Source organism: Patella vulgata, chromosome 4, assembly GCF_932274485.2.
Source record: "Patella vulgata chromosome 4, xgPatVulg1.2, whole genome shotgun sequence".
In the NCBI taxonomy this organism is placed as follows: domain Eukaryota; kingdom Metazoa; phylum Mollusca; class Gastropoda; family Patellidae; genus Patella; species Patella vulgata.
The window spans coordinates 41,772,090-41,798,809 of record NC_065882.2 but is presented as its reverse complement, the minus strand read 5'-3'; the positions used below and the strand labels follow the sequence as shown (position 1 = coordinate 41,798,809).

Below are 26,720 nucleotides of genomic sequence, written 5' to 3'. Positions count from 1 at the left end.
ATCGAGCATTAACAAGGTTGAACAAAGTGAAACAAGAGCAATAACTCTAGAAGTAGTAAACGGAAATTGCTGAAATTCAATAGGATTCAATGACGCATGTAAAATTCATACAGATCGGCAGATAACTTTTGATGTTAGAGCATTCACAAATTTCAATAAAGTGAAACAAGGGTCATAACTCTAGACGTAATAAACAGAAATTGCTGAAATTCAATAAGCTTCTTCATTTTACTTATCTAAATAATGCATATAAATTTCAGAAAGATCGGATGATAACTTTTGGTGTTAGAGCGTTCACAAGGTTCAATAAAGTGAAACAAGGGCCATAACTCTAGACGTAATACACAGAAATTGCTGAAATTCAATAGGCTTCTTCGTTTCACTAATTTTAATAACGCATATAAATTTCAGAAAGATAGAATGATAACTTTTGGGGTTAGAGCGTTCACAAGGTTAAACAAAGTGAAACAAGGGCCATAACTCTAAAAGTAATAAACGGAAATTGCTGAAATTCAATAGACTTCTTTGTTTCCCCAATTTAAATATTGCATATAAATTTCACAAAGATCAGATGTTAACTTTTGGCATTAGAGCGTTCACAAGGTTCAACAAAGTGAAACAAGGGCCATAACCCTAGACGTTATAAACGGAAATTATTGAAATTAAATAGGATTCTTCGTTTCACTAATTTTAATACTGCATATAAATTTCAGAAAGATAGGATGATAACTTTTGGGGTTAGAGCATTCACAAGGTTAAACAAAGTGAAACAAGGGCCATAACTCTAGAAGTAATAAACGAAAATTGCTGAAATTCAATAGGATTCTTCGTTCCGTAATTCAAATATTGCATGTAAATTTCACAAAGATCGGATGTTAACTTTTGGCATTAGAGCGTTCACAAAGTTATAAATGGAAATTATTGAAATTAAATAGGCTTCTTCATCTCACTAATGTAAACAACATATAAAATTTTTAAAGCAATTGGATGACAACTTTTGGCGTTAGAGCGTTCACAAGAAATTGTGGATGACGAACGGACGTACAGACGGGGGCGACGGCAATATACGTCCACATATTATATGGTCCGATATATGCCAATATCGAAAGGAACCGAGATCTTTGTTGTTTTAAATTTCATCAAAATCGAATAAATATTGTGACCTGTAGAGTGTCCACAAACAAATTGTGGACGGACTGACGGACGGACAAGGACAATATACATCCACATGAAAATGTGGGCGTATAAAAAGTGGCTGGGGAACCATGTATATATATTTTCGATTATACTGATAATTGATTTTCGCAATTATCAAGACACTTGTACAACTGAACAGAGAAATTCAATAAATGAGATACATAATCTTATTAAACAAATCCAGCCGTTACTTTAATTTGAAATTTTCACCTTTAGGCTGACCTTAAAAATATCTTTGTTTCACCAAACCCGACCCACAATCGAGGAGAAGGGTCGGTAGGTCGGGTTTTTTTTCAGATTTTTTTTTTAAGAGCTAATTTGACAGCTTGATAATTTTTCGGGTGCAAACATTCGTCTTCTTTTATTGGCAAACAAATCAATGACATCGGGATTTTTCTTGATGCACGACTCGCACACAAATTGCCACAAACTCACGTTTGAAACTCCCTCAACACGTTTTTAACGATCGTGCGGGTTGTGCCTTCATTTTTCTCGAAAACGGATATTGAAAATATCGTCGTCATGTTTAAAACGACGCCCCACAGACATAGAGGCAGAATCATTTCGTGGGAATGGACGTGCTTTCGTCTGCAACCATTTTGTTGAGAAGCGACACCTATGACGCTTTCGTCTTGATCAACCAGTTTCAATAATGAATCAAACCATAGCCATAGTAAAGGGAAATAACTCTCGTGATATATTTCAGGTTGACACACAAAATAAAATAAAAAGATCGCGGAAAAGTGCAATAAAATAATTTAAGTCGGGGGTGGTTTTAGTTAGTCGGTCGCGTTAGGCGAAACAAAGATATTTTTAAGGTCAGCCTTACATAATAGAAAGATCATTGATTTACCTTTGATATATTTTTGATAACTAGCGCCTCATCATCAGCATCACCTGATAAAACTCTCTGTCTTTCTCGTTTGACATCAATATCTTCTATACCATCTGTACTTCCATCTTTATCATTACTCATTCTATATTCGTAAAAAAACAATCATGTTAAACAAAGCTGAATGTCTCCTCCACCTTATAAGGCCCTATGTGCCCCTTTTTAGGTCCATATATAAATTTAAATCAAATCAAGAAAATGTCTATAAAACTAAATAATTTGTTTGCCATCATCAGAAAGATACTTGAACACTCAATCACTCATTTGTGCATATATTAATTTCTAAAATATCAGTAAATCACAACTTGCTACAAGAAAGAATTTAACTATCTATAATAACGTTAATCTACATTTAATTGTTGTTTTAGAATGCAGTGATAACCATTTGTTTTGTAGTGGTTTAATGATACATCATTTCAAGGTCTCAGAACAGGGAGGAAATGGTCTTTATGAGATAATTAGAAGAATCAAGAAGATTATACTCCACCATTATACCTCTCTGTATGAGGTAAACCTATTTTTGATCACTGACAAGATAAAAATATAAATGCTGTAGTGCATATTGTGTCCATTAGTACATGTATTAAATACACACTTACTTTGGTTTGATGAAGAAGTGATATTCAATTAACCAATTCAATGTGAAGAAAATTATACCCAACATCGTTAAACAAAACAAATTACGACCTACTATATCCCACTGTAATATGTTAGTTTGTTTAGCATTAGGACCTGAAAAGATATGTTTAATGTGTGGTAAAAAAAAATTATTATCAAGAGCTATGTCTGCCTTTTGGCTTCAAATGTTGTATAAACTATTATTTAGACATTTATTCATGTGACAAGCCTATAATCAACTCTCTAGATCATGCAATAGCTGATATTTAAAGGGATTGAAACACGATCGCCATTTAATGATTTACTTATAAACTTGTGTATCCAGGCTTAGTCTCCATTAGCATGTACCGTTGCTATGATAATAAACAATCTATACCACATCTTGTCAAAACTTGAATTTGAATGAAATAATATTCATTTTGCATTATCTATTTTTGAACTGTTATAGCATGAACTGCCAGCTCTTTATCAAAATCTTACATAACGTATCTTAAATACGAGAAAGAAATATACTTACTAAATCTCAGCATAACTTCATATCTCAGTTGATAGGCAGCCATATCAATTAAACCACGACCCAGACAATAGTGAGGTAGAAGTAAAAATACTTGTTTTAATATACTATTGATATCTTCTAGATCCTACAAAATAAACCAATCTAATATATAGTAAAGTTGTTTAACATATTTTATCAATTGTTTGTAAGAATAGCCAAAATAGGATATCTCAAGTGAAGATCACCCAAATGAGTGATCAAAACCTGTCTTCCCGTAAAGTCACCTACACTGTCCCATCCTCTGTAAATGATTTGTTATCTGGGATTGTTGTTATGGCTGAAAGTTGAATGACAACAAATACTGCATTAACTCCAATAGCTGAACTACAGGTAACCAGTGCTTGGGAAAATCTTAATTTTACTTGAACAAATTAATTTCAACTTTATATAATAATAACATTTAATTAAAAAAAAATATGGATCATATCATATCAACTGAAATTAAATAAGAACTGCAAAGAGTTCACGAAAGAACCTTTCACTGCAAGTGGTAAAAAGGAAGGAAGAGTCCTATATCAGTGCCAGGCAGTTTGGATCTCAATGATACGTCCGGAAAAGATCTGGAACTAATCCTTTAAGTAATCCATAATAAATAATCCCCAAGCAACAAATGGACCATTTTCCTGAAGCAATGAACTTTTGAGGGAGTGTGTCTATTCTTCCCATTCAATCAAATCTATCCCAAGTACAGCAACATGACAGCCCTTCGTTTAATCTGGGGTCTTCCCTAAAACTTTGGACAGTGATTTAAGGTATTAAAAACAGTGAAAGTATTGTTCGTCTCCAACCAGTATTGTTTACATTGTATCTGTGTTGATAGCCTTGTTTGTCACACAGTTAGTTTTTCTGCAATATTCTGCTATGCACTGGTTAATTGTGCATAATAAAATATTGAGTCATGACGTAATGTTATGTTATCATATTTGGTCCAATTTGGAGCTCTGTTTAAAGCGTAATGATATTGTTACGCAGTTAGCTATTGGTCGTTAATGGAACAGAATTTGCTTCCTTTACAGCAGTGTTAAGTGGGATTAGCTCTAATCAAACGAAACACTGCGAGGAATATGCATCTGGACAAGACTGTGTTATGAATGATGGTTTAATGCATGACAGGTTTTGGTCTATATGCCATTCATCTGCTGTTACAAAGAGTAAAATAAACCCTGTGATGGGTATGTATAGACAATAAACTATTTATAGCGCATGCGATTTAATGTAAGATTTGGGATTATTAATCCCTGTATTGGGATTAAAACAATTTTTAGAGTGAAAAAATTCTAATTTAAATTATTTACATAAAATGATGATTAACAATAATTATTTTTAACATCAAAAAATCAAATGTACAAGTTAAAAAACAGGCTAAAAAAACTTATTGACTGTTGGTATTTTCATGTTTAATCTAAATCTGGAGTAGTGTCTTCTAATTTCTTTGTTGATGGGGACAGAGGTTGAAAAAGGTTATTCATTGTATTCTTATGATGCTCAGGAACAAGTTTAGATGAGGATTCTTCAGTAGTGGCTATGAATTCTTCCAATGAGATGGATAGATCTAAATAGGTAAAATTAAGGGTTGATATTCTGTCCCACATGTGTGCCTCGAATGGCGGTATCCAAGCCGTAGGTATAACAGGCATACGGGATGTCACTGTCTATATTAATTTTTTCTTCAATCTGTTTTATTTTCTTCGCTTCTCTTTGTTTGATGTATTTGGCTTTCTTTGAACTGGTGCTTCCGTAGTGGAGTGAGTGGGTATAAAATTGAGACCATAGAATAAGGCTTCTAAATGAATAACGTGGTGAATACTAACAGGAGAAGAATTTTGAATTACACTGAGAATACTAACTGAACAATAAATTATATTTTACCTGATCAGATTGTCCAAGTAATTCCAGTATAAATGTTGCTAATGTAGAAATAGTTCCTAAAAATACATTACAGCATGACAAGGCCACGAATGCTGAACTTGGTATAGAAAACAGTCTTGCAAATGGATACATCATGGGTATAATAGCCCACCTGAAAAGTAAAATACAAATTAATAGAAACCAACTTAACATAATAAGTGTTGGACACTAACAATATATGTCCATTGAGGACAAGGTGTATGCTTAATTATATTATCATTATTAAACTTTTATATAGTGCATCATTTCTGTTGTATAGCATGATATGGTTTAATATGTACTGTTAGATGTTTATCATTTGAATTACACACCAATATTATTACAATTTAACAAGCTAACTTACCCATAAAGAATTGTGAGCAGTATTAACAAGCCAACTTACACATACAGAATTATGAGCCAGTATTAACAAGCTAACTTACCCATATAGAACTAATAAAGCTATAAGACATGGTGCATTGTGAGCTGATACATAGGCTTCTTCATTAAACGCCAAAAATATCAAAATACACAGGAATGCTGGTACCAGATAATTTAACTAAAATAAACAAACATTCACCTATTTATTAGTCAATGAAAATATTAATCATTAACACAGGATAGAGAGCATTTAATGAACAGTCTCAATGTCCTGAATTACATTTCAATTTAACTAAAACAACAAACTAGATGATCTTTTAATATCCTTAAATGACATTTAGAAGTAGAGGTATAATATTCATAATAACACAACTTTATGGATTTACTACTTCTTGGTTTATTACATGCAACGTTTCAATACTCTTACAGGTATCTTTATCTTTATCTTGATAAAGATACCTGTAAGAATATTGAAACGTTGCATGTAATAAACCAAGAAGTAGTAAATCCATAAAGTTGTGTTATTATGAATAGATGATCTTTAGTTATAATTCACTTCACATTCACATGGTTTCAGTCTGGATTTGTACTATTTGACTTTTTTCAGAAATTGTAGTACGGTAAAGTAAAAACAATTTAAATCTTACCAAGTCCCATGCAAATGTTGAAATCCAGTATACAGTAGGATTAATACCACTAACAAATTGCATGTGTTTACTATCACTAACTCGCTCTTCTATCAAATACAACACAAAACTAGCTGGTATAAATGACATGGCAAATATAACACATATAGCCACAACTACATCCACAAAACTAGAAAATCTACAAAATAAAATAACTGGTACTGTAATTATTAATAATAAACAGTTTCTCAGATCACACCAATTAGTGAAAATTTAACAATACGCCTACAGCAGCTAAATCATCTGAGCGGTCGACAAGGGTTGTCGCATATTTATTCCCTTGTAAGTAATTGGGGGGCTTTATAAGACAGTTCCATACAAGGTTCTACAAACTGAAACAAGGGTCTCAACCCTGGAAGTAATTTACAGAAATTGTTGAAATTTGACAGGCTTTTTCGTTTTACTAATTTAAAATAATGCATATAAATTTCATACAGATCAGATGATCACTTTTGTCATTCAAACGTTCACAACCGCCATAACTCTATAAATTATTGACGGAAATTGCTGAAATTCAATAGACCTCTGTTCCACAAATTTAAATGATGCATATAAATTTCATACATATCGGATGATAACTTTCATCAATCGAGTATTAACAAGGTTGAAACAAGGGCCACAACTCTAGAACTAATAAATGGAAATTGCTGAAATTCAATAGGATTCTTCTCTTTACTAATTTAAATGACGCATGTAAATTTCATACAGATGGGCAGATAACTTTTGATGTTAGAGCATTCACAAGGTTCAATAAAGTGAAGCAAGGGCCATAACTCTAGACATAATAAACGGAAATTGCTGAAATTCAATAGGCTTCTTCGTTTCACTAATTTAAATAATGCATATATATTTCAGAAAGATCGGATGATAACTTTTGTCGTTAGAGTGTTCACAATGTTTAATAAAGTGAAACAAGGGCCATAACTCTAGACGTAATGAACAGAAATTATTGAAATTAAATAGGCTTCTTCGTTTCACTAATTCAAATCAAGATTGGATGATAACTTGTGGCGTTAGAGCGTTCACAAGGTGCAATAAAGTGAAACAAGGGCCATAACTCTAGACGTAATAAATGGAAATTGCTGAAATTCAATAGGCTTCTTCGTTTCACTAATTTAAATAATGCAACAAAGCGAAACAAGAGCCATAACTCTAGACATAATAAACGGAAATTATTGAAAATAAATAGACTTCTTCATCTCACTAATGTAAACAACATATATCAATTTTAAAACAACTGGATGATAACCTTTGGCGTTAGAGTGTTCACAAGAAATAGTGGAGGATGGACGGACCGACGACAATATAATAATAGAATGTGGTATACAAGAGACTTGTATTCAGTAAATGTGACAGTGATGTTAGCTACAGTTTATCACAGTTATCCATAGTTCAGTAAAATATTATACTATTATAAATGACACCATACAATGAAATGAAATGGGGTTTAAGGTCCTACTTTTCTGCACCAACTGGGATAATGAAGACAGATATTCCATAACAAATACTATTGAACGTTGGACAGTATTATAACCTATTTATGTAACAATGTCCAGGCATCATACGTCAATAAGAACTTTTACTGTTCGAAAATTTTAGATTAAAGTCAAACTTACAATGATTCTTCATTAAGTTGTTCTTTATTGTAAGTCATGGGATGATTAATAGTTGTTATACCATATACAGATGGATCTTTATCCGAGGGCAGATAACTCCTTAATATTAAGTTATTTAATACATTCATATATGATACAGATGCCGTCCAGCCCTTGTTATTGAACCACACCTAGAATATAACACAATATAAGATATACCGCAAAATCTGTTAAACTAAATTCTATCTGTTCCACAGAGATAAAACTAATCATCTACATGTACTAAATATATTGAAATATTGCATCCTTAAAATAACACTTACCTTGGCAACATTTTGTGTTAATAAACCTTTGGTGAATTCTTCTAAATCACTCCAGAACTGTATATTTGATATATTGGTAGATTGTCCATTATTTGCAGCTGTAGCTAGTCTATCCAGAACATTTACTATTTGTGTCGAGTTTAATTCAGCCATCATATTGATATCTCCAAATGTTATACCAGCATATCTACAACACCATAGTATCCATTTACATACATGTACTCATTAATAACAAAATGCAGTCTCCATTACAAACTTATCAAGTACATGTATCCATAGCAAAGTACATAAACCTACATAATATTAAAATTCAATCTAATATAATATACAGTGAACATGAAGAAAAATGCAACAAATATACACAGAGACATTGGCTGTGATAAAATAAACTTTAATGTCTTCATATATTAGACCACATTAACATGTAGAAATTTCTACACATGTCATAGAACATAATAGCAACTTGGGTCTTGTTTCACAAAAACTTAAATCTCCTTAAAATCATCTTTAACTAAAATTTCATCCTAACTTAAGAAAGATGAGTTTCACAAAACGATTTTAAACATTTTAGATAAAATCCACTAAAATAATATTTTAAGTTAAAATTTTAACGTAACTTAAAATAGTGGTGTACCACAAAACTATTTTAGGGACAATTTTAACTAAACTTAGGACAGCCATCACCCTCTCACTTCATTATAACCAAAGTTATCGTGCCCCAAAGAATCAACTAATCAAATTGCTTATCTCTGCTTACCGTAAGCAGACAATGTTCATCATCGAACTCCATCAAGGCATTCACCAAATTTGAACATTCTACCTCAATTAGAAGGAGAGTTATTGTGTTCCAAAGTCTCGACCAATCAAATTGCTTATCGCTCTGCTTACCCTCAGCAGAAAATGTTCATTATCGAACTTAGTCAAGGTATTGATGTAATAAAGCTATACACCAAGTTTCATCACTCTCACTTAATTAAAACTAAATTTTTCGTGCCCCAAAGCATCAACCAATCAAATTGCTTATCTCCGCTGCTTACCCTAAGCAGAAAATGCTCATCAACGAACTTCATCAAGGCATTGACCTAATAAACACCTACACCAAGATTGAACATTCTAGCTCAATTAGAAAGAGTTATTGTGTCCCAAAAAGACAGACGGAAGAACCCATTTTAACAGTCCCCTGCTTTCTTCGAAAGGCGGGGGACAAAAAAACAGTCAAAACCCTTTGTTACTGTTTTATGTATTAAATAATAATAATAATAATAATGTACATTTGTAGAGCGCCAAATCCATCCAAAAGCATGCTCAAGTATAAATTGCATTATAAACATACATTTCAAGCTTCATCAAATTCGGATCAAAATTGTGACCTCTAGAGGGCCCACAACCTTGGTATTACACACTTTTCGACTATTAGCGCACTAGTATCATTATGTATAACAACAGTTCTGAAAATCAATCAGAAAGATTTTGATTTGACAGTTTTTACGTATTTTTGTAACAGGTTTCAAAGTTTGTTGGTTCTGTTATGCAAGATCATGTTTGACAATCCACAAGTAAAAGTTCCGTGCAAAGACCCCCTAAAGATAAACTTTAAATATTCCTATTATTAATTAGAACAGGTTTCACTTTAGTTTTTATATTTTACGTTGACATTTTATTGCTTTAAATCTTCCTGGTGCAAAAACAGTATATTTCACCTTTTGACCTCCAGGGTCACTAAGACTAAAGGTGAATTTAGCAAGTTTACATTTTTATTGAAAGTGTGATTACTTTTGATCATTTTCAGCTTCTTTGCATAATACAAGAATGACTGCACATTCACTTTCAGTGCAAATGAACTCATTTGACTTTTGACCCCGAATATCTCGAAAACGACCCAACGGCGGACTGATTACCACTCGGCATCGTATTCTACGTAAAATTTTCACTCTAGAAAAGTTGGGTCTAGTTTTGTGCCCATTTGATGGAAATGCTCTCTAATTTTAGTTCCTTGAACAAATTAGATACAAATATAGCACTATTAATGCCATCAGCCATGGCTAAGGCTCCATCGGACAGTGTGCTTCGCACAACACGTCTTAATTCATTCGAGGACCAACATATAGGAACGACTAATTCTCCTTGCGTATCATGCCAATAAAACACTGCATGATCTTCTTTTGACATTTTGGCACCAAGAGTGCACATAACATTTTTAACCTTTTGATACCAGTGTAAGGAAGCATCACTGAGGCCATAAACACACTTTTGTAAATGCCAAATAACACCCATAGAATTAGCTTCACTAGGCGGTCTAAGATAAATGTTACATTTAATAGCTTGACCTTGCAGTAAGGCAGTTTTAATATCCATAGCATGTGGAGACCACTCTTTAATAAACATTATAGTTAGTATTATTCTCAAAGCTTCATTGGAGCACGTGGGCGAATCTTTATGAAGATTATCTGTTATTTCTTCAAAGCCACAGCTTTGGAATAAAACCATCAGAAGTTTCTTTATTTGTAATTATCCACCTAGTTGATAAACACTTTTGTCCAGTATCATTTATTTCTTTATAAACATTATTTTCTTTCAAACTATCAAGTTCTTTTTTCTTTGCTTTATCTAATAAACAGTCGCTTAAAACCATAACACACTCATTTTCTACCACATCGCACTCTTGTAAGTTTTTTACTTTCGATAAGTCCACAGCTATGGTACTACCAAACCCTGTTTCAGGCACTAAAATCTCTAAATTATACTAATTTCTGTATTTTCCTGAACATTTCCCTCCTCTGCTTAAAATCTGTGCTTGAATAAATGTATCGTCATTTTCATTAAATATTACCAACATTCCAGGCTTTATTTGAGGTGTTATTGCACTAGTGTTAGAATTATTAACACTACCTGTACCGCTATCACTACAGGTATGTTCACTATTAGTAAGATTATCACTATATTCACCATTAATATGATGATCAGACTGGGTTGATTCTTCCTCATTCTCAGAAGTATTGACATTGTCATTAGTTGATGTTGAAGGATCATTTTCAATAACATCATCTCTGAACTCATTATTACTGTTAGTAGAATCACTATCTTGATGTACATGCAAGTCTACTTTTATGAACTCTGACATAGGTACCACCATGTCGGACAAAAATAATAGAATTATCAGCGTCAATAACTGTTCCAGGGCCCTTCCATTTGTTACAATCTGGACGTTTATAAAACACCTTATCACCCGGAGGGTACATTGTATCATTATGTTCGCAAGTTGTGTTTAATTGCTCTTCGTATTCGGTCTGAACATTCTGACTGTGTAAACGCAGTTCTAGCTTTATGTAAAGATTATAAGTGTTCAACCACAACCTTACTAATAGAGCTACCTTCTAGAGCAGGCAAAGAATCATTAAGAACTGTAGGTAGATTTGGATTATGACCAAATACTAGCTGATAGGGACTAAAACCATAATTATTTATTAAGCAGTTCTTTGCCATTACGGCCCAACTTAATGCTGTCTCCCAATTGCAATCTCCAGAATCTTTGACTCTCATTAATGTTTCTGTTAATGTTTAATTGTGTCTCTCACGAGTACCATTACTCCAGGGTGCAAATGCTGCGTTTAATTTTAATTCAATACTAAAGTTCTCGGTCATGTCCTGAACTTCTTTGTTATTAAATTCACCTCCATTGTCCGAATACAATTTATGGGGTGAACTGAAAACACATATCCAGTTTTGAATAAAAGCTTTGACCAAACGTTGTAGCTTTTTTATTATGCAGTATACATCCCGCACTAAAACAGGTCAATTCATCAATTATATGTAAGTACAATAAATGAGGTTCAAATTCATGCAAATCGCCTGCCACTGTTTTGTTAAACTCAGTTGCTAATGGTAGCCCAACTGCCGGTTTAACTGGTGCTTTCTTGTGTTGAATACAATGTTGTGTAATATTTCAAAAGCTTCTTTATCATATGAACCTGACGAAATTAAAAGGTTTTTTTTTAAGTCTTGCGCATGAGGCATGCCCAAATTGTTGATGGAAGTTTCAATAATATTTTATGTTTGTCTACTTTAGACATATTGCTTTCATAAACCATTAAAATATTATCAATGTTTTTGCTAGAACATGTATTCTCAGAAACACCAAGACCCAAAAAAAATGTCCAACCGAGGTGTATTCTACATTTACAGGAACACCAAACATTGTTGCTGAATCAATAATAGCTTCCAGTTCTTTGAGAGAAGACTTACTTAACAACAACGGAATACTGGCATTGACAACTTATACTTCTATAACACAGCTTTTATTACCCACAAATGAAGGAATTTTTACCATCTTTATTCAATTCACAGTAGCACCATCCCCAAGTCTGAATGTTCGGTCACTTTTAAAAGTGGACATCTAATGTTCGTGTATAATCCTCGAACCATGAAATTCCACATACAGTTTTGGTACATGCTGTGTCAATAACAGCAGCATGACTAGCTTGCACAACAAATACATTAAGATCTTCATGAGCACAGGATTTTTCAAATTTGGTCTCATCACCATCAACCATTAAAGTTATTTCACACCAATCACAGTCGCAGTCTTAACTAAATTAGCAGATTCTTGCTTATGAGGACAGTCTTTTGCCCAATGATAAGTGGACTGACAAATAACGCATCTAGAGCATTTTCCAAATCTATTTAAAGGGTTTGTGCCTTTAACAGGTTGATCCGTTGGTAAATGTGAGCTGTTGGTTTCCTTGCGCTTAGGAATATAAGATGGTTTTCTACCATAAGAAGATACTGCATTAATTTCATGCTTTATTATGTCGTTAAAAGATTCTTGGTTCGTATTTTGTCTGGCACTATTAATCTTACTACCAAAAATTCTCTTCAACGCAGACTTTATATCTTTCAATGTTAACTCACCAGTTGCAGTCAAGGCCATTTGCCGCTCAGTTGTTGAAGGAGAGGCATTGTCTAACAACTTAAATGCCAATACAGGATCAGGTAAATTCATGTAAATTCTGCTTCGAACTGGACAATATATTTATCAATTGTCATATCAGTCTGTCAGCAAAACTGTTCAAACGTCATGTATGCGTGACCACATTGCATCTTTTATTTCTTCTTTAAAAACGCTGTCAAACCTCGTTAATAATAGTTCAATTCCCCTGTCAGAATTAAGATCTTCCTTGGGGATTTCAACCGCTGTCTCATATACTCTGCCGGTTAATGTCAAACAAACTGGTAAAGGTTGCTTTTTTTTGTCGAGATCGGTGACAAGGCGCCAAATCTCCAACTCGGCTTTCCACGAGTCATAATTCGTGTCGGAACTGAAGACCGGTTGATTTTTATAATTATTACTTGCCATCACAGGTCTATATTGTCATGTCTTCTAATAAAAATGTGGTTGGGCTCTGCTATCATGTTACCAGCGGCTGCCAGGCAGGATACGCCCACATTTTCGAGAGATGGATAGAGAACAAGCTAAAAAGAAAGTGATTTTTCCTACAATCAAGGGCCATAATTCAGGAAATTACAATTCGATATGCGCAAATATCGAAAGGAACCGCGATCTTTGTGTTATAAACTTACATTTCAAGTTTCAACAAAATCGGATAAAAATTGTGACCTCTATAGGGTCCACAACCTTGATATACCATATTTTTACGCTATTTGAGAACGAAGGGCGGCCATTTTGTCTGTCAATTTTGGGCTGATATTCACAAAATTTGAACTCAGCCTTCCTTAGGGTGTAACGGTGATATAAAAATACGTTTTTTTAAATCGAATAAAAATTATGACCTCTATAGGGTCCACAAGCTAAAAACGCGATTTTTTGTACAATCAGGGGCCATAATTCAGGAAGTTACGGTCCGATATGCGCGAATATCAAAAGGAACCGAGATCTTTGGGTTATAAACTTACATTTCAAGTTTCAACAAAATCGGATAAAAATTGTGACCTCTATAGGGTCCACAAGCTAAAAACGTGATTTTTCGTACAAACAGGGGTCATAATCCATGAAGTTTCGATCCGATACATGCCAATATCAAAAGCAGCTGAGATCTTTTGGGGATAAACCTATATTTCAAGTTTCGTCAAAATCTGTAGAGAGTCCACAAACAATTGTGGACGGACGGACCGACGGACGGACGGTGGGATGGACATAGGTGTGACAACAATATACGTCCACATGAAAATGTGGTCGTATCAAAAAACTATAGTAATCAATTCCTATGAATTAGATGAACGCTGGCAAAACAAACAAATAATTATAAAGCAAAGAACTACCTTTTTTTGATATAAGAATTTGTAGTTTTAACCAACCAATCACTGATATTACGACCAGTCAGATTATACAAATAGTCAGATGTTGGTAGTAGAGTCATAGATGGTGTTGGTCCTCCAGCTCCTGTAAATAATATATTACTTGACATAGGGTACAAACTGAATTCACATCTAACATCTGAATTTAGTGTAGGTATATATTGTACACTGTATAGATGTTTTGCCATATTTACTATTGATAATGTAATAAGCCAACAATGAATGAAACTGGGTTTAACATCCTGTTGACACTTTATAACAGTCATCTGGAAACTAACATACTGACATTTCCATTTACTATGATTATGAGTACAATGCAATGAGAAGAATTTGCAAACACAGGTGTGTTTTCAACTATTCCCCATTGAATTCCAGCCGTCAAGGCTAGCAGTCTTTTATAAGCATTCCGATATCTATACAAAACTAAGCACATTTTCCTTATAAGTCCCTGCAGGCATTACCCCTACAGCAGTAATCATCCAACAAACTGATTAACCTAAACAATATTGAAGTATTAACCAACCTGGAGGACATTGTTGAAAGCCTGTTGAACAATCACAGTCTGGAGAATCTATAGACAGGTTTCCGGTTAAACTTGGTCTAGCTGTCCATTTCAAGGTTTCCGAATCAGACTGACATGAATAACCACTAAAATATATAATATCAGCTAGGGAAATCCTTTATCAAAACAATAATTTACAAATGTAAAAAAACGCATTGTAGCTAAAATACCCTGGTGATTGCATTCACTAAGATGCTAAAGATACTTGAAGGCAAATAATGTGCCAACATGTAGAGCAAATGGAAAATGCAATACACATACACACAGAAAGTGACAATTTCAGCCATTGTCAGTACTAGTAATGATGCCAGAATTGTTTTAAGTTTAACTGAATATAGATTATATTATTACAATTACCTTACAGAATAAACATCAGGTTTCATACATCTATTACCAACCCAAGGTTTTGAGAATAATGTTTTTTCTAAACTTTGTGTTAGTGGATTTGAAGGATTGTCGTTTCTACAATAGACAGAAGAAAACTACATGATTAAAATGTTGTTATTATACAGTAATCATATAAACTATACTGACATGGTTGGTGGTATCTTTGTAAGAGATTGATATAACAATAGTATACAAATTATCAAAAATCCATAATAAACGCCACATAATACTGTTTGTACATGTACAATGAACCAGCGGCTGCCAGGCAGGATACGCCCACATTTTCGAGAGATGGATAGAAAACAAGCTAAACGAAAGTGATTTTTCCTACAATCAAGGGCCATAATTCAGGAAATTACAATTCGATATGCGCAAATATCGAAAGGAACCAAGATCTTTGAGTTATAAACTTACATTTCAAGTTTCAACAAAATCGGATAATAATTGTGACCTCTATAGGGTCCACAACTTTGATATACCATATTTTTACGCAATTTGAGAACGAGGGGCGGCCATTTTGTCTGTCAGTTTTACGCCGATTTTCATGAAATGCGAACTCAGTCGTTCTTAGGGTGTAACAGTGATATAATAATACGTTTTTTTAAATCGGATAAAAATTATGACCTCTATAGGGTCCACAAGCTAAAAACGCAATTTTTCGTACAATCAGGGGCCATAATTCAGTAAGTTACGGTCCGATATGCGCGAATATCGAAAGGAACCAAGATCTTTGGGTTATAAACTTACATTTCAAGTTTCAACAAAATCGAATACAAATTGTGACCTCTATAGGGTCCACAACCTTGATATACCATATTTTTACGCTATTTGAGAACGAACGGCGGACATTTTGTCTGTCAGTTTTGGGCCGATTTTCACGAAATTCGAACTCAACCGTCCTTAGGGTTTAATGGTGATATAATAAAACGTTTTTTAAATCGGATAAAAATTAGGATCTCTATATGGTCCACAAGCTAAAAACGCGATTTGTCATATAGGCCGCATTCTATGGGCACAAATTGTCGTTGCAAAAATATTTTCTTTCCTACAAATCCGGTCTAGAAGAAATTTTGTCAGCGTATAGTTCATATAGAGATATTCGTTTGTTGTAATTTTCTACAAAAAATTTCATAGTTCTTCGGTGATATTCTTCTTTGAAATCCGGACTATTTATTGATAGTAAAATTCATAGTGCGCGAGGTCACTGGACAGAATTCAGCGTTGTTCGCCGCGTCACGTGATCTTTTTTTCCACAATCGGCCAATCACGTTATTGTCCACATTCGCGTGTGTTGTTGGTAAACACAAAATGGCGTGCTTCACGAGGATCACATTGCAGTTATACATGTAGAAGCTACACAAAATGGCGACAAAGGCTGAAGTAACTTGTATTGTTCACTTAGACAGTGTTAATAAAGGAGGTGCAGAACCCTTTACAAACAGAAGGTAAGACAAATATCGTGAGGTAGCTATAGACTGGTTTCATCAATCGTTTGGAAATGACCAATCCATTGCAGCATTTTTCGATACAAATGGATTTATTACGAAGGATACTATATTGAAGATACAGTCGGCAGTGATTTTGGATTTCACCCAACGTTTTATGGATGTTTTAAGAACAAAACAATTCAATGATGCGAGAAAGAAAGAGAGTGAGAAGGCAGCGTCTACATTCAGTCAGTCCAACCGCAACTAAAACTGTCATCACATACAGACTATTACTGTGATTCATGTGGTCATAATATATTTTACCAAACATTATTTAACAACTGACTATTAGTATGTTAATCATTCAATAAAAATAACAATTCACTCATAACATAATATTTTAAAAACGGTTTCACCGAACCTTCAACAAGATATTACCACTTCTATTCCAACTAGTAGAAGTAATAAATAAATGTAATAAAGGTGCATCATAGGCTACAGACCATAAGTCCAGAAAAATTTGTGAATGAAAGAATTGAATATAATCATCCAAGTCAACCCAGAACATTGCATGCTGTGATTCAAAGGAAAGACGGGAATACTAATTAATCAAAGTTTTTGATAATCCCTAATTAAGTCCTTCACACCCCACTGATAAAGTAACATGAGCTGAACATTAATGTCCAGTCGACACAAAGTAGGTCATTTTGGGGTCCAACATATGGTTCCTTTTTATTTAAATAATTCGCTTGCGTGTAAGGGTCTGTATGAGAGGGAGGAAACTGGGGGACTCGGAGAAAACTCACAAGGTTGAACAAGTGACCCTAGTCCTTGTTACATACAAGCGGAGAATTGAAACTATGTCACTTGACGCAATGGCAGACCTTATGATTTCATGTGTAAATGTTAAACCATTAGCCACCCACCCTCCATATTAAATAGATGTCTTTGTAAATTATGTATGTTATAGTTATACAGTGAGATAACTATAAATGTCTACAGTATATTTAAATTTATGTATTAAATAATGTATATGAAAATATTATCTATTAAGAAATATTGGTATTTATATTATGCAATATTTATATTAATAAATATCATTTGATACATAATATATCAAAATTCAAATGTTCTTTTTGGCCATTATGACCCTAATGTTTTGGCCATTATGTAGTTATGACCAAAATGTTTGACCGTTATGACCAAATACTTGAGCCATTTTGGTTTAGGGCCTTTATGTCCAAAACCCCTTCTACTAGGCCTAGTACTTAACAACTTTAAAAATTAAAAGTGTGTCTCATTCACCCCTACTCCTTAATTAATCTCACCAAAGGAATCACATGATGGTGCAGTACTTGTTACTACTTCATCAGAGTTAAAGAAGTCAGTTTTATCAGAGATCTGTATAATTTGCAAGAAAAAATCCATGTATGTTCGAGCAAGGGCCACACAAAAGAGGGACAATTTAGTCCAGTGCGAAATAAAAACAGCATTTTTATTATTTTATTTAAAGTACCAATAACATTTTTGCTGCTTTGATAAGTCCAGTAAAACAAATACCGGTAGCCTTATTCTAACTACTAAATGAGTTAGTGCCTTACTCTTAGTGTAAATCCTCTATTAAATTGTATTTTATTTATCTTAGGCGATCAAAAATATTTTTCAAATCAAAGGCAATTAGTTTTGGAATTGATCAACTACATGTACAGTATCTGTTATAATTGTTTAAAGAAATCAGAATATTTATTAATCAGAAGCAAGATTCGAACATTGAAAATGTGTTTGGCACTTTTATCGATGATTACATGTACACTACACAATTGCAGACAAAAACCATTTTTCTTTATTTGAATTCATATATCTTTTGTAAGCTTATACATTGTAGATGCATAATTTTATTTCGTCCATATGGACTTTTCCCTGACAATTCTGAGCTAGTTCAAATTATTTAAGCATTTATTCTTAATATTTCTGCAACTTTTTAAGTTTCAACCTTTATTTCAAAATATGTTTTTTCATTCTTAATCTTAGCTATACACTAGCCTATCCATGATCATTATTAAGACAGTAGGCTAGACAGGTTTTAAGTATGTTGTTATGTAAAATGAATGATTTTAATTGAATTACACTTATAGAAGAAGCGACCTTGTTGTATTCTCTGTAGTCTCCCTTGAAATTAAGGCATTTTTCTAGTGAAATCGACAGGTCCAATATCCTTAATCAGTGTCGAAAAAACCTGACTGACTGCCACATTGTATGTCAGTGGGTGATCAAAATACCTTTTGTGGCTCTCATACACCACTTCTCTACACGGATGGGACGTTTTTGGGGTTCATTTAATCTCTGTTCGTCCCGATCGCGAGCAATTTGCAAGGTAAATAGTGCACATGGCTTTGTTTACAAATGCTATGACCTGGCACTTGACCCCATCATTTTTGACCGCAACCCCGCAAGCGCGACCTCTGATTGGCCAAATTTTAAATAGCTGCGCAGGATCCAACTCACATCTACGCAAATATGGCTCCGCACTATAAAGAAATAAGTCATCGATTTCTGGCCTATTTCGAGCTTAAACTATAAAATTGGCAAATTTTATTGGAGAACTTTGTTGACATATTGATTGCACGATTATTGATAGTCCGATATGTAGACCGGTTTAGCGGGAGCGAAGGTGACAAGATTTTCACCCCGAGAATTCGGCCTAATACAATAAGGGACCATAATTCATGAAGTTACCGTCCGATGTGCGCGAATATTGACAGGAACCGAGATCTTTGTGTTATAAACTTAGATTTCAAGTTTCAACCAAATCGGATAAAAATTGTGACCTCTATAGGGTCCACAACCTTGATATACCATATTTTTACGCTATTTGAGAACGAAGGGCGGCCATTTTGTCTGTCAGTTTTGGGCCGATTTTCACGAAATTCGAACTCAGCCGTCCTTAGGGTGTAACAGTAATATATTAACACGTTTTTTTAAATCGGATAAAAATTATGACCTCTATAAGGTCCACAAGCCAAAAAACGCGTTTTTGCGTACAATCAGGGACCATAATTCAGGAAGTTACGGTCCGATATGCGCGAATATTGAAAGGAACCGAGATCTTTGTGTTATAAACTTACATTTCAAGTTTCAACACAATCGGAACAAAATTGTGACCTCTATAGGGTCCACAACCTTGATATATCATATTTTTACGCTATTTGAGAACGAACAGCGGCCATTTTGTCTGTCAGTTTTGGGCCGATTTTCACGGAATTCGAACTCGACCGTCCTTTGGGTTTAACGGTGATATAATAATACGGTTTTTTAAATCGGATAGGGTCCACAAGCCAAAAAATGCGTTTTTACGTACAATCAGGGGCCATAATTCAGGAAGTTACGGTCCGATATGCACGAATATCGACAGGAACGGAGATCTTTGGGTTATAAACTTACATTTCAAGTTTCAACAAAATCGGATAAAAATTGTGACCTCTACAGTGTTCACAAGCCAAAAACGTGATTTTTCGTACAATCAGGGGCCATAATCCATGAAGTTACGGTCCGATAGATGCCAATATCGAAAGGAACCGAGATCTTAGGGTGATAATTCTATATTTCAGGTTTCATTGAAATCGGATAAAAATTGTGACCTGTAGACTGTTCACAAACAATTGTGGACGGACGGACAGACAGGGGCGACGACAATATACGTCCACATGAAAATGTGGGCGTATAAAAAATATACTGGTAGAAAAAGTTTTCAAATTGATCATGCCTAACTAAATTTATGGCAATTTTTACCTAGCAGGTTTAAATTACCATGTAAATGTGAACATAATTTTTGTATAATTTATTCATTAAAAACTCTATAAGATAAAGACTGTATTAATGAAACACAAATACTTACGCATAAAACATATACAGATGGGGTTCACCAGTTTTAGGTGTATACATCCATGGTTGTAGTTCTAATGGTGGCTCTTCCTCAAATGGAGGTAAAATAAGACTAAAGACCATTGCCAAACACACAAAACCAGCTGGCAATACAATCTATGAACAAAATGTTGAATAATATTATATACTCTTCCAAAAAAGTAGGGGGTATTCAGAAACAATACAAAACTGCGGAAATGCACTGTTGTTTTTATTAGAGGTAACCAGTGTATGTTAATAGCAGGCCAATTGCCTACACATGAACAGTTCATATGGGTGGCTTATCTGACGGCCCCATTTCACTCGCAAAGAGCTACATTGTCAAAAGTGAAAATGGACGTTTTTGATTTTTGTCTTAATAATGAGTAATTGCTCCTAATCAAACGTTCAATCACGATTTGGGTACAATCTGACCCACTCCTCTTGCAGTGCCACGGTCAATTCTTGCAGTGTTGTCGGTTGACGTTGACGTCGACAAACACATCTCCCGATCATGTCCCAGACATGCTCTATAGAGGAAAGGTCAGGACTCATGGCTGGCCAAGGCATATGGATAATATGGTGACGCTGGAGTTAGTCATTCACGACACGAGCGCGGTGGGCATGGGCATTATCATCTTGAAAGATGAAACGTCGACCTGCACGTTGAGCAAAGGGCAGAACTATCGGTTCCAGGATGTAGTCACGGTAGTACACACCAGTGACCGTTTCACAAACAACATGCAAGTCCGTTCTACCATAACAGACTCATGCCCGGATCTGTCGTGCTGTCTGACGTTAACGTTAGCATGACGCTCATTTACACACCTCCACACACGAGCACTTCTATCGGTGAAATCCAGAGTAAATATGGACTCATCTGAGAACATTACACGTGCCCATCAATTATTACCCCAATTTCTACGCTGCCTACACCATTGATGCCTGTTTGCCATGTGCTGGTGAGTTAATGGAGGCACAACATGCAGTCGTCGCACATGCAAATGGGCTGCATGTAGCCGATTTCTAATCGTTTGGGGTGTAACTCGAATTCCTGTAACTTGGTACAAGTTTACAGAAAGCTGATTGATCGTTTGTCCTCGATTTCGTAGGACCTGTGTACGAATGTATCGATCCTGGGCTTGTGTAGTGGCTCTAGGACGACCTGAACGAGGTCTATCTTCAGCATTTGTTTTGGTGTTTGTTGGTACCGGTTCCACAGTCTGCTGATCAAAGACTTTGACACATTAAGCATGTTGGCTACTGCTCGCTGTGTAGAACCCATTTGAAGCATGCCAATAGCACGTAGACGTTCATCATGTTGAAGACGTCTCATTGCAAATTAAATGTAACACACTAAAGCAAAGAGACGCTAAACAGAATATCTTATGCATGAACTGATAGGAAAGCAAACATGGATAGGATAAACCAGCACGCGGCTGTTTTCATCAAATCTTCCTTGAAGTGTCAAATTTGACAATGAACCCCTCCCACGTGTATGGCGCTATTTCATGTCGCACGTGCAGCTCAGTGGTTCTGTTGAGGCAGTAAGTTCTTCATCTGTGAACATACTCTCAAAGCATGTCAAGTGTCCATGACTATTTATCATATCACAACCTGCATAGGTATTTGCATTTTAATATCCCCTACTTTTTTTGAAGAGTATATTCGATTACAGAATATGTCTTTTACTAATGTGTATAAAGATTTTCTAGTCATGATGGTCTTTAAGGCAAAGACATTTTTGATATATAAACATTATTTTGAAAAACTTGTTTTAAAAACACAAAAGATCTGCAAGGATTTAAGGACGATAAACATCTTTTTATCATTGCAATCACCATTAAAATAAGAGGTAAGTAAGATATATATTTGTATTAATCATACTTTAGATAGATACTCAGATGGACAGACAATGGGAGAAATGATCACATAAATCTGGTTGACCAAAAAATCATAATGTGATATAAATACACTTTGAAGATGGAACTTCAACAAGGCTGAGCAGACTAAACAGACATATTGCATTAACAAAAATCTCTCCTTTGCATTGCAAAGATAAGATTTAAAATTACCATATGGCAGTCTCAAAATGACCACAACATTGTGTGGATGAGAAATTAAACCCCATTTCATTCGATAATATATATTACACAGCAGATATAATATGATCAATTACCTCACAAACAAATCCTTTTTTACTACGTCTAACATGATGGAATCTCTTCAAAAACAAGGCGTAGAACTGATGTAGAATAAGTGACCAGCCAATTATTTTAGCTTTTCCAGAATCAGCAAATACAGATTTATTGCCTATTGTACCTGATGCTACCGAAGCTGAAATATTGATTTTATTTAAACACTTATACAGTGTAACTGGTTTGTAGTCTATGATTCACACATATAACTGTTATTAATATTACTAATACATATTAAGAGCACATCAAATGACCAAACAAAATTTTATGTACTTATAATCAATGGTTACTGTAAGTGCTTTACGGCAAGTGCACACCAATCTGATTAAAATTAGTGATGGTCAGATATGGCTACTATCGGTTTCACCGATATCAGATTTTGACAGCGAAATATATCGCCGATAAAGATACAATTACCGATAGTGAGGGATATAAAAACATCAATAAACACTAGTCAACTGGTAGTGTGTATAGATAGTGATAAGATCATAATAGCGTATATTGTATGTGTATTCATTGTGATGTTGACCTGGATTAAGGCTGTAATTGAAAAACTGAAAAGTGTTTTCAGGTGTGCGTCAAATAATTTTAATCAGATAGGCGTGAACTTGCCATAATTTGTATATAGTAACTACTGGCTATAAGCACATATAGTATTGTTTGGTCACTTGATGTGCTCTTTAAAGGAGCTAAAACTCTTTTATTTAGGTCAAAATAAAGTAGGCTATTCTAATTATGTTGTATTATTTTGATCAGTAATAGCGAAGGTTGGGTTGTTTACTGATTTTAGTTTTAAATTTGGCTTATTGTGTCGACAAATTAATATGAAATCAATTATATCTCAACCATGCTTTATCTATGGATGTAAAATTTTGAACAAAGTCAGACTGTTATCCCACAAAATAAATCAACAATTTTATTTTTGACACAGTTCAATAAGGTCCAACCTTTTTACCTGTAGAATACAGTCGATTATAAAGCACAATTTATAACAATTCAAAATGATAACTCCTTGAAGATTTTATATCAATGTAATAAATCAATGAACAATGTTAAAGGTTAAAGGAAAAGGATGAAAGATGAGAGTACATGATTAGCGAGTAGAACTGGTACTGTACAGCGACCAATAACAAAAAAATGTAACAATATATAAAATCAAGTTCGTAATAAAAAAATCATTTCAGACAGCAATTACTTCTGTATCCTAGAAAATGTATTATTTCTGTATAATATAATATGTATTATTTAATAAACAACATGCATTATTTTTGTCAAGAGAATAACTCACCAGTATCATCTATGTCTTCTTGTAGTTCTGTATGTTCAATTTTGTTGCTACTACGATTACGAAGAAAGTTAAATTTCTTCTTATTTCTAAAGCTCAACCTCGTTACTGGGCGGGGATATTTACCATCTGTAAATAATGAAAACAAATGTATTTCCGTAAACATCAACATTACAGAGAAGCCATAATACTAAACTTCAGTCAACTTCAATAAGCTCTAATATTCATGTTTAAAAGTAACGTACAGGGCTCGACATGGCCTTCGAATTTTAGAATTCGGCCGCAGATTCGTGGCCGATTTTTAACTATCCACGGCCATGTATGGTCGCTGATTAGTGCTGGGTATCGAGAGTTATTTTTACTATCGATAATCAGTATCGAAACAATCTTATTTTCATGGTCGTAATGAAGAATGGATTACGTGTTTTAAACTTAAAGTCAAACCATACGATTTTGTGATACTCTGATAGATGTTTTTTGTTCGTCTAATTAATAATAAACTGTCTCATATTACATATACCGGTAAATTGTTCTTTATTTTTAAATAATGTAGCCTTGGTTCTGAATGACGAAATACCATTGATAGGCCTATGTATGTGCAGGAACCAAAATAAAATGTGCACGAGTCGATTCAAAACATTGCGTACGTGAGCGTGACAATTACCAACATGGTGGACAAATCGTTGTCGATTCGTGTGCAAAAACTAAAGAAAATGTAATAGCCTAAAGAGCTTGTTATCACGAATTCGTAAATTGTTTATTATTATTAAAAAAATACAGCCTTGATTCCGAAAGAAGAAATACAAACGTTTTTGTCATCCATCATTGCTATGTAAAATTTTATAATGAGCAGACGAATTCTGAAAGAGGAAAAACTATTTACACATCCGGGTATCTCCAATTTAGCGAATTCCATGATATGGCAATTATTGTTTCAAACTAAAGTATTGTTTAAATGTGCGTGAATTTATTTTAACATTTTTTTTAAAAAGCTAAATTGAGATTGAGACTTTGAAGTAAATATAAAGTGACCGATGTAGGCTATTGACATTTTATTATATACGAAGGATTAAGTCACAGAAAACATCGAGTCGACTCCTACGCACGCAAGAAAAATAGACGAAAAGAACGATACCGGTACTCGATAGTGCTTTTTGGCATATCTTATCGATACTATCGATATTTTACCCAGCTCTACCGATGATATAGCAATACTTTCAACTCTCAATATGGCTACATACCCATTTTTTAAATATTTTTTAGAATAAAAAAATTGTACTAAAAACGGTACGATAAGAATTTTCTCCCTTAACTCAATAACTCCAAGGATGCATTATTTTTGTGAAAGTAATAAAAATATTGAACGTGATGTGATAGGCAGGCCTGTAACAACATTTTGACTGAGAAACAAGATCTACAATAAACAGATTTACACATGATCGACATATTAAAACCTTCTAAATAAGCTGATAATATCATAATTCATGACATAAAAATTGGCCTGGATTTTCAATTTTTGGCCTTGGATCAAGGTTGCACTTTGGCCTATCGTAGGCCTAAGTTGGCCTTCGATCGAAAAAACGAATTCCGAGCCCTGGTAACGTACATGATGTGATTTGTATAAAATATAATAAGGTATTAAAAATCATTAAGATAGGTTGCCAGGCAATGAAACATACACCCACAGCAGCTAGATCGTCCGAGCAGTAAACAAGAGTTGTTGCATGTTTTTACTTTTTCAGTAATGAAATATTTATAAGACACTAAAAGCCAAATCAAGAAATATCTCAGCACAGATACTATGGAACTTCTTATTCATTCGTTCATCACTAATAAACTAGACAACACAATGCACTTCTATACAATATACCAGAATATCAAATCAATCAGATACAGAGAATCCAAAATTCAGCAGCACGATTGTTAACGGGCAGCAGAAAGTACCAACACTTAACACCAATCTTGAAACAACTTCATTGGCTCCCCATTAAGCAGAGAATTGTGTTCAAAATACTCCTGCTTACTTTCAAACCTCTAAATGGTTCAGCATCAAAATATCTTACAGATTTGTTGATACCGTATGCATGCAACAAAAACCTATTTACAATACCGCCGATACATCTCGAAACAACAAAACGATCAATTTGGTTTGCAGCACCCTACTTGTGGAACTCCATCCCCCACCATATTCGAATAATATCATCACTGCAAGTGTTTAAACAACAGATAAAGACTCTGCTTTTCACAACTGCTTTCCAATACCAGTATTGAAAAATTTGCCTAGCGCAATAGAAACTTTAATTAGTATTGTTGCGCGAACATAAATTTTTATATATTATTATTATTATTAAAATCTGATTAAGAGCAACAACTCATTAAGTAATTATCAGAAAATCATTAGAATTTGTTTGGTTTTTATAAAGTTCTGCCCTCTGCCCCATGGAAAAGTTTAGTATACGAAATATTTAATATGATGGCTTTAGATGTTCAAGTTATCAAAATTTAATGAAAATC

General features: G+C 34.2%; 1 protein-coding gene across 3 annotated transcripts in view; it reads right to left on the bottom strand.

Annotated features, from left to right (window-relative positions):
* LOC126819203 (phospholipid-transporting ATPase ABCA1) overlaps positions 1-26,720 on the bottom strand; it is a 127,012-nt gene that overhangs the window by 14,275 nt on the left and 86,017 nt on the right. For all 3 annotated transcript variants that reach the window (XM_050547107.2, XM_050547110.2, XM_050547108.2), the window contains exons 28-41: positions 24,210-24,335; positions 22,903-23,060; positions 20,719-20,861; positions 15,367-15,471; positions 14,971-15,095; positions 14,412-14,532; positions 8,136-8,322; positions 7,834-8,003; positions 6,179-6,356; positions 5,594-5,709; positions 5,133-5,283; positions 3,225-3,348; positions 2,689-2,821; positions 2,051-2,174 (exon numbers count right to left, since the gene is read on the bottom strand). In XM_050547107.2, coding sequence (XP_050403064.1) covers positions 2,051-2,174; positions 2,689-2,821; positions 3,225-3,348; positions 5,133-5,283; positions 5,594-5,709; positions 6,179-6,356; positions 7,834-8,003; positions 8,136-8,322; positions 14,412-14,532; positions 14,971-15,095; positions 15,367-15,471; positions 20,719-20,861; positions 22,903-23,060; positions 24,210-24,335 — 1,961 coding nt within the window. The remainder of the gene's footprint in view (positions 1-2,050; positions 2,175-2,688; positions 2,822-3,224; positions 3,349-5,132; positions 5,284-5,593; positions 5,710-6,178; positions 6,357-7,833; positions 8,004-8,135; positions 8,323-14,411; positions 14,533-14,970; positions 15,096-15,366; positions 15,472-20,718; positions 20,862-22,902; positions 23,061-24,209; positions 24,336-26,720) is intronic.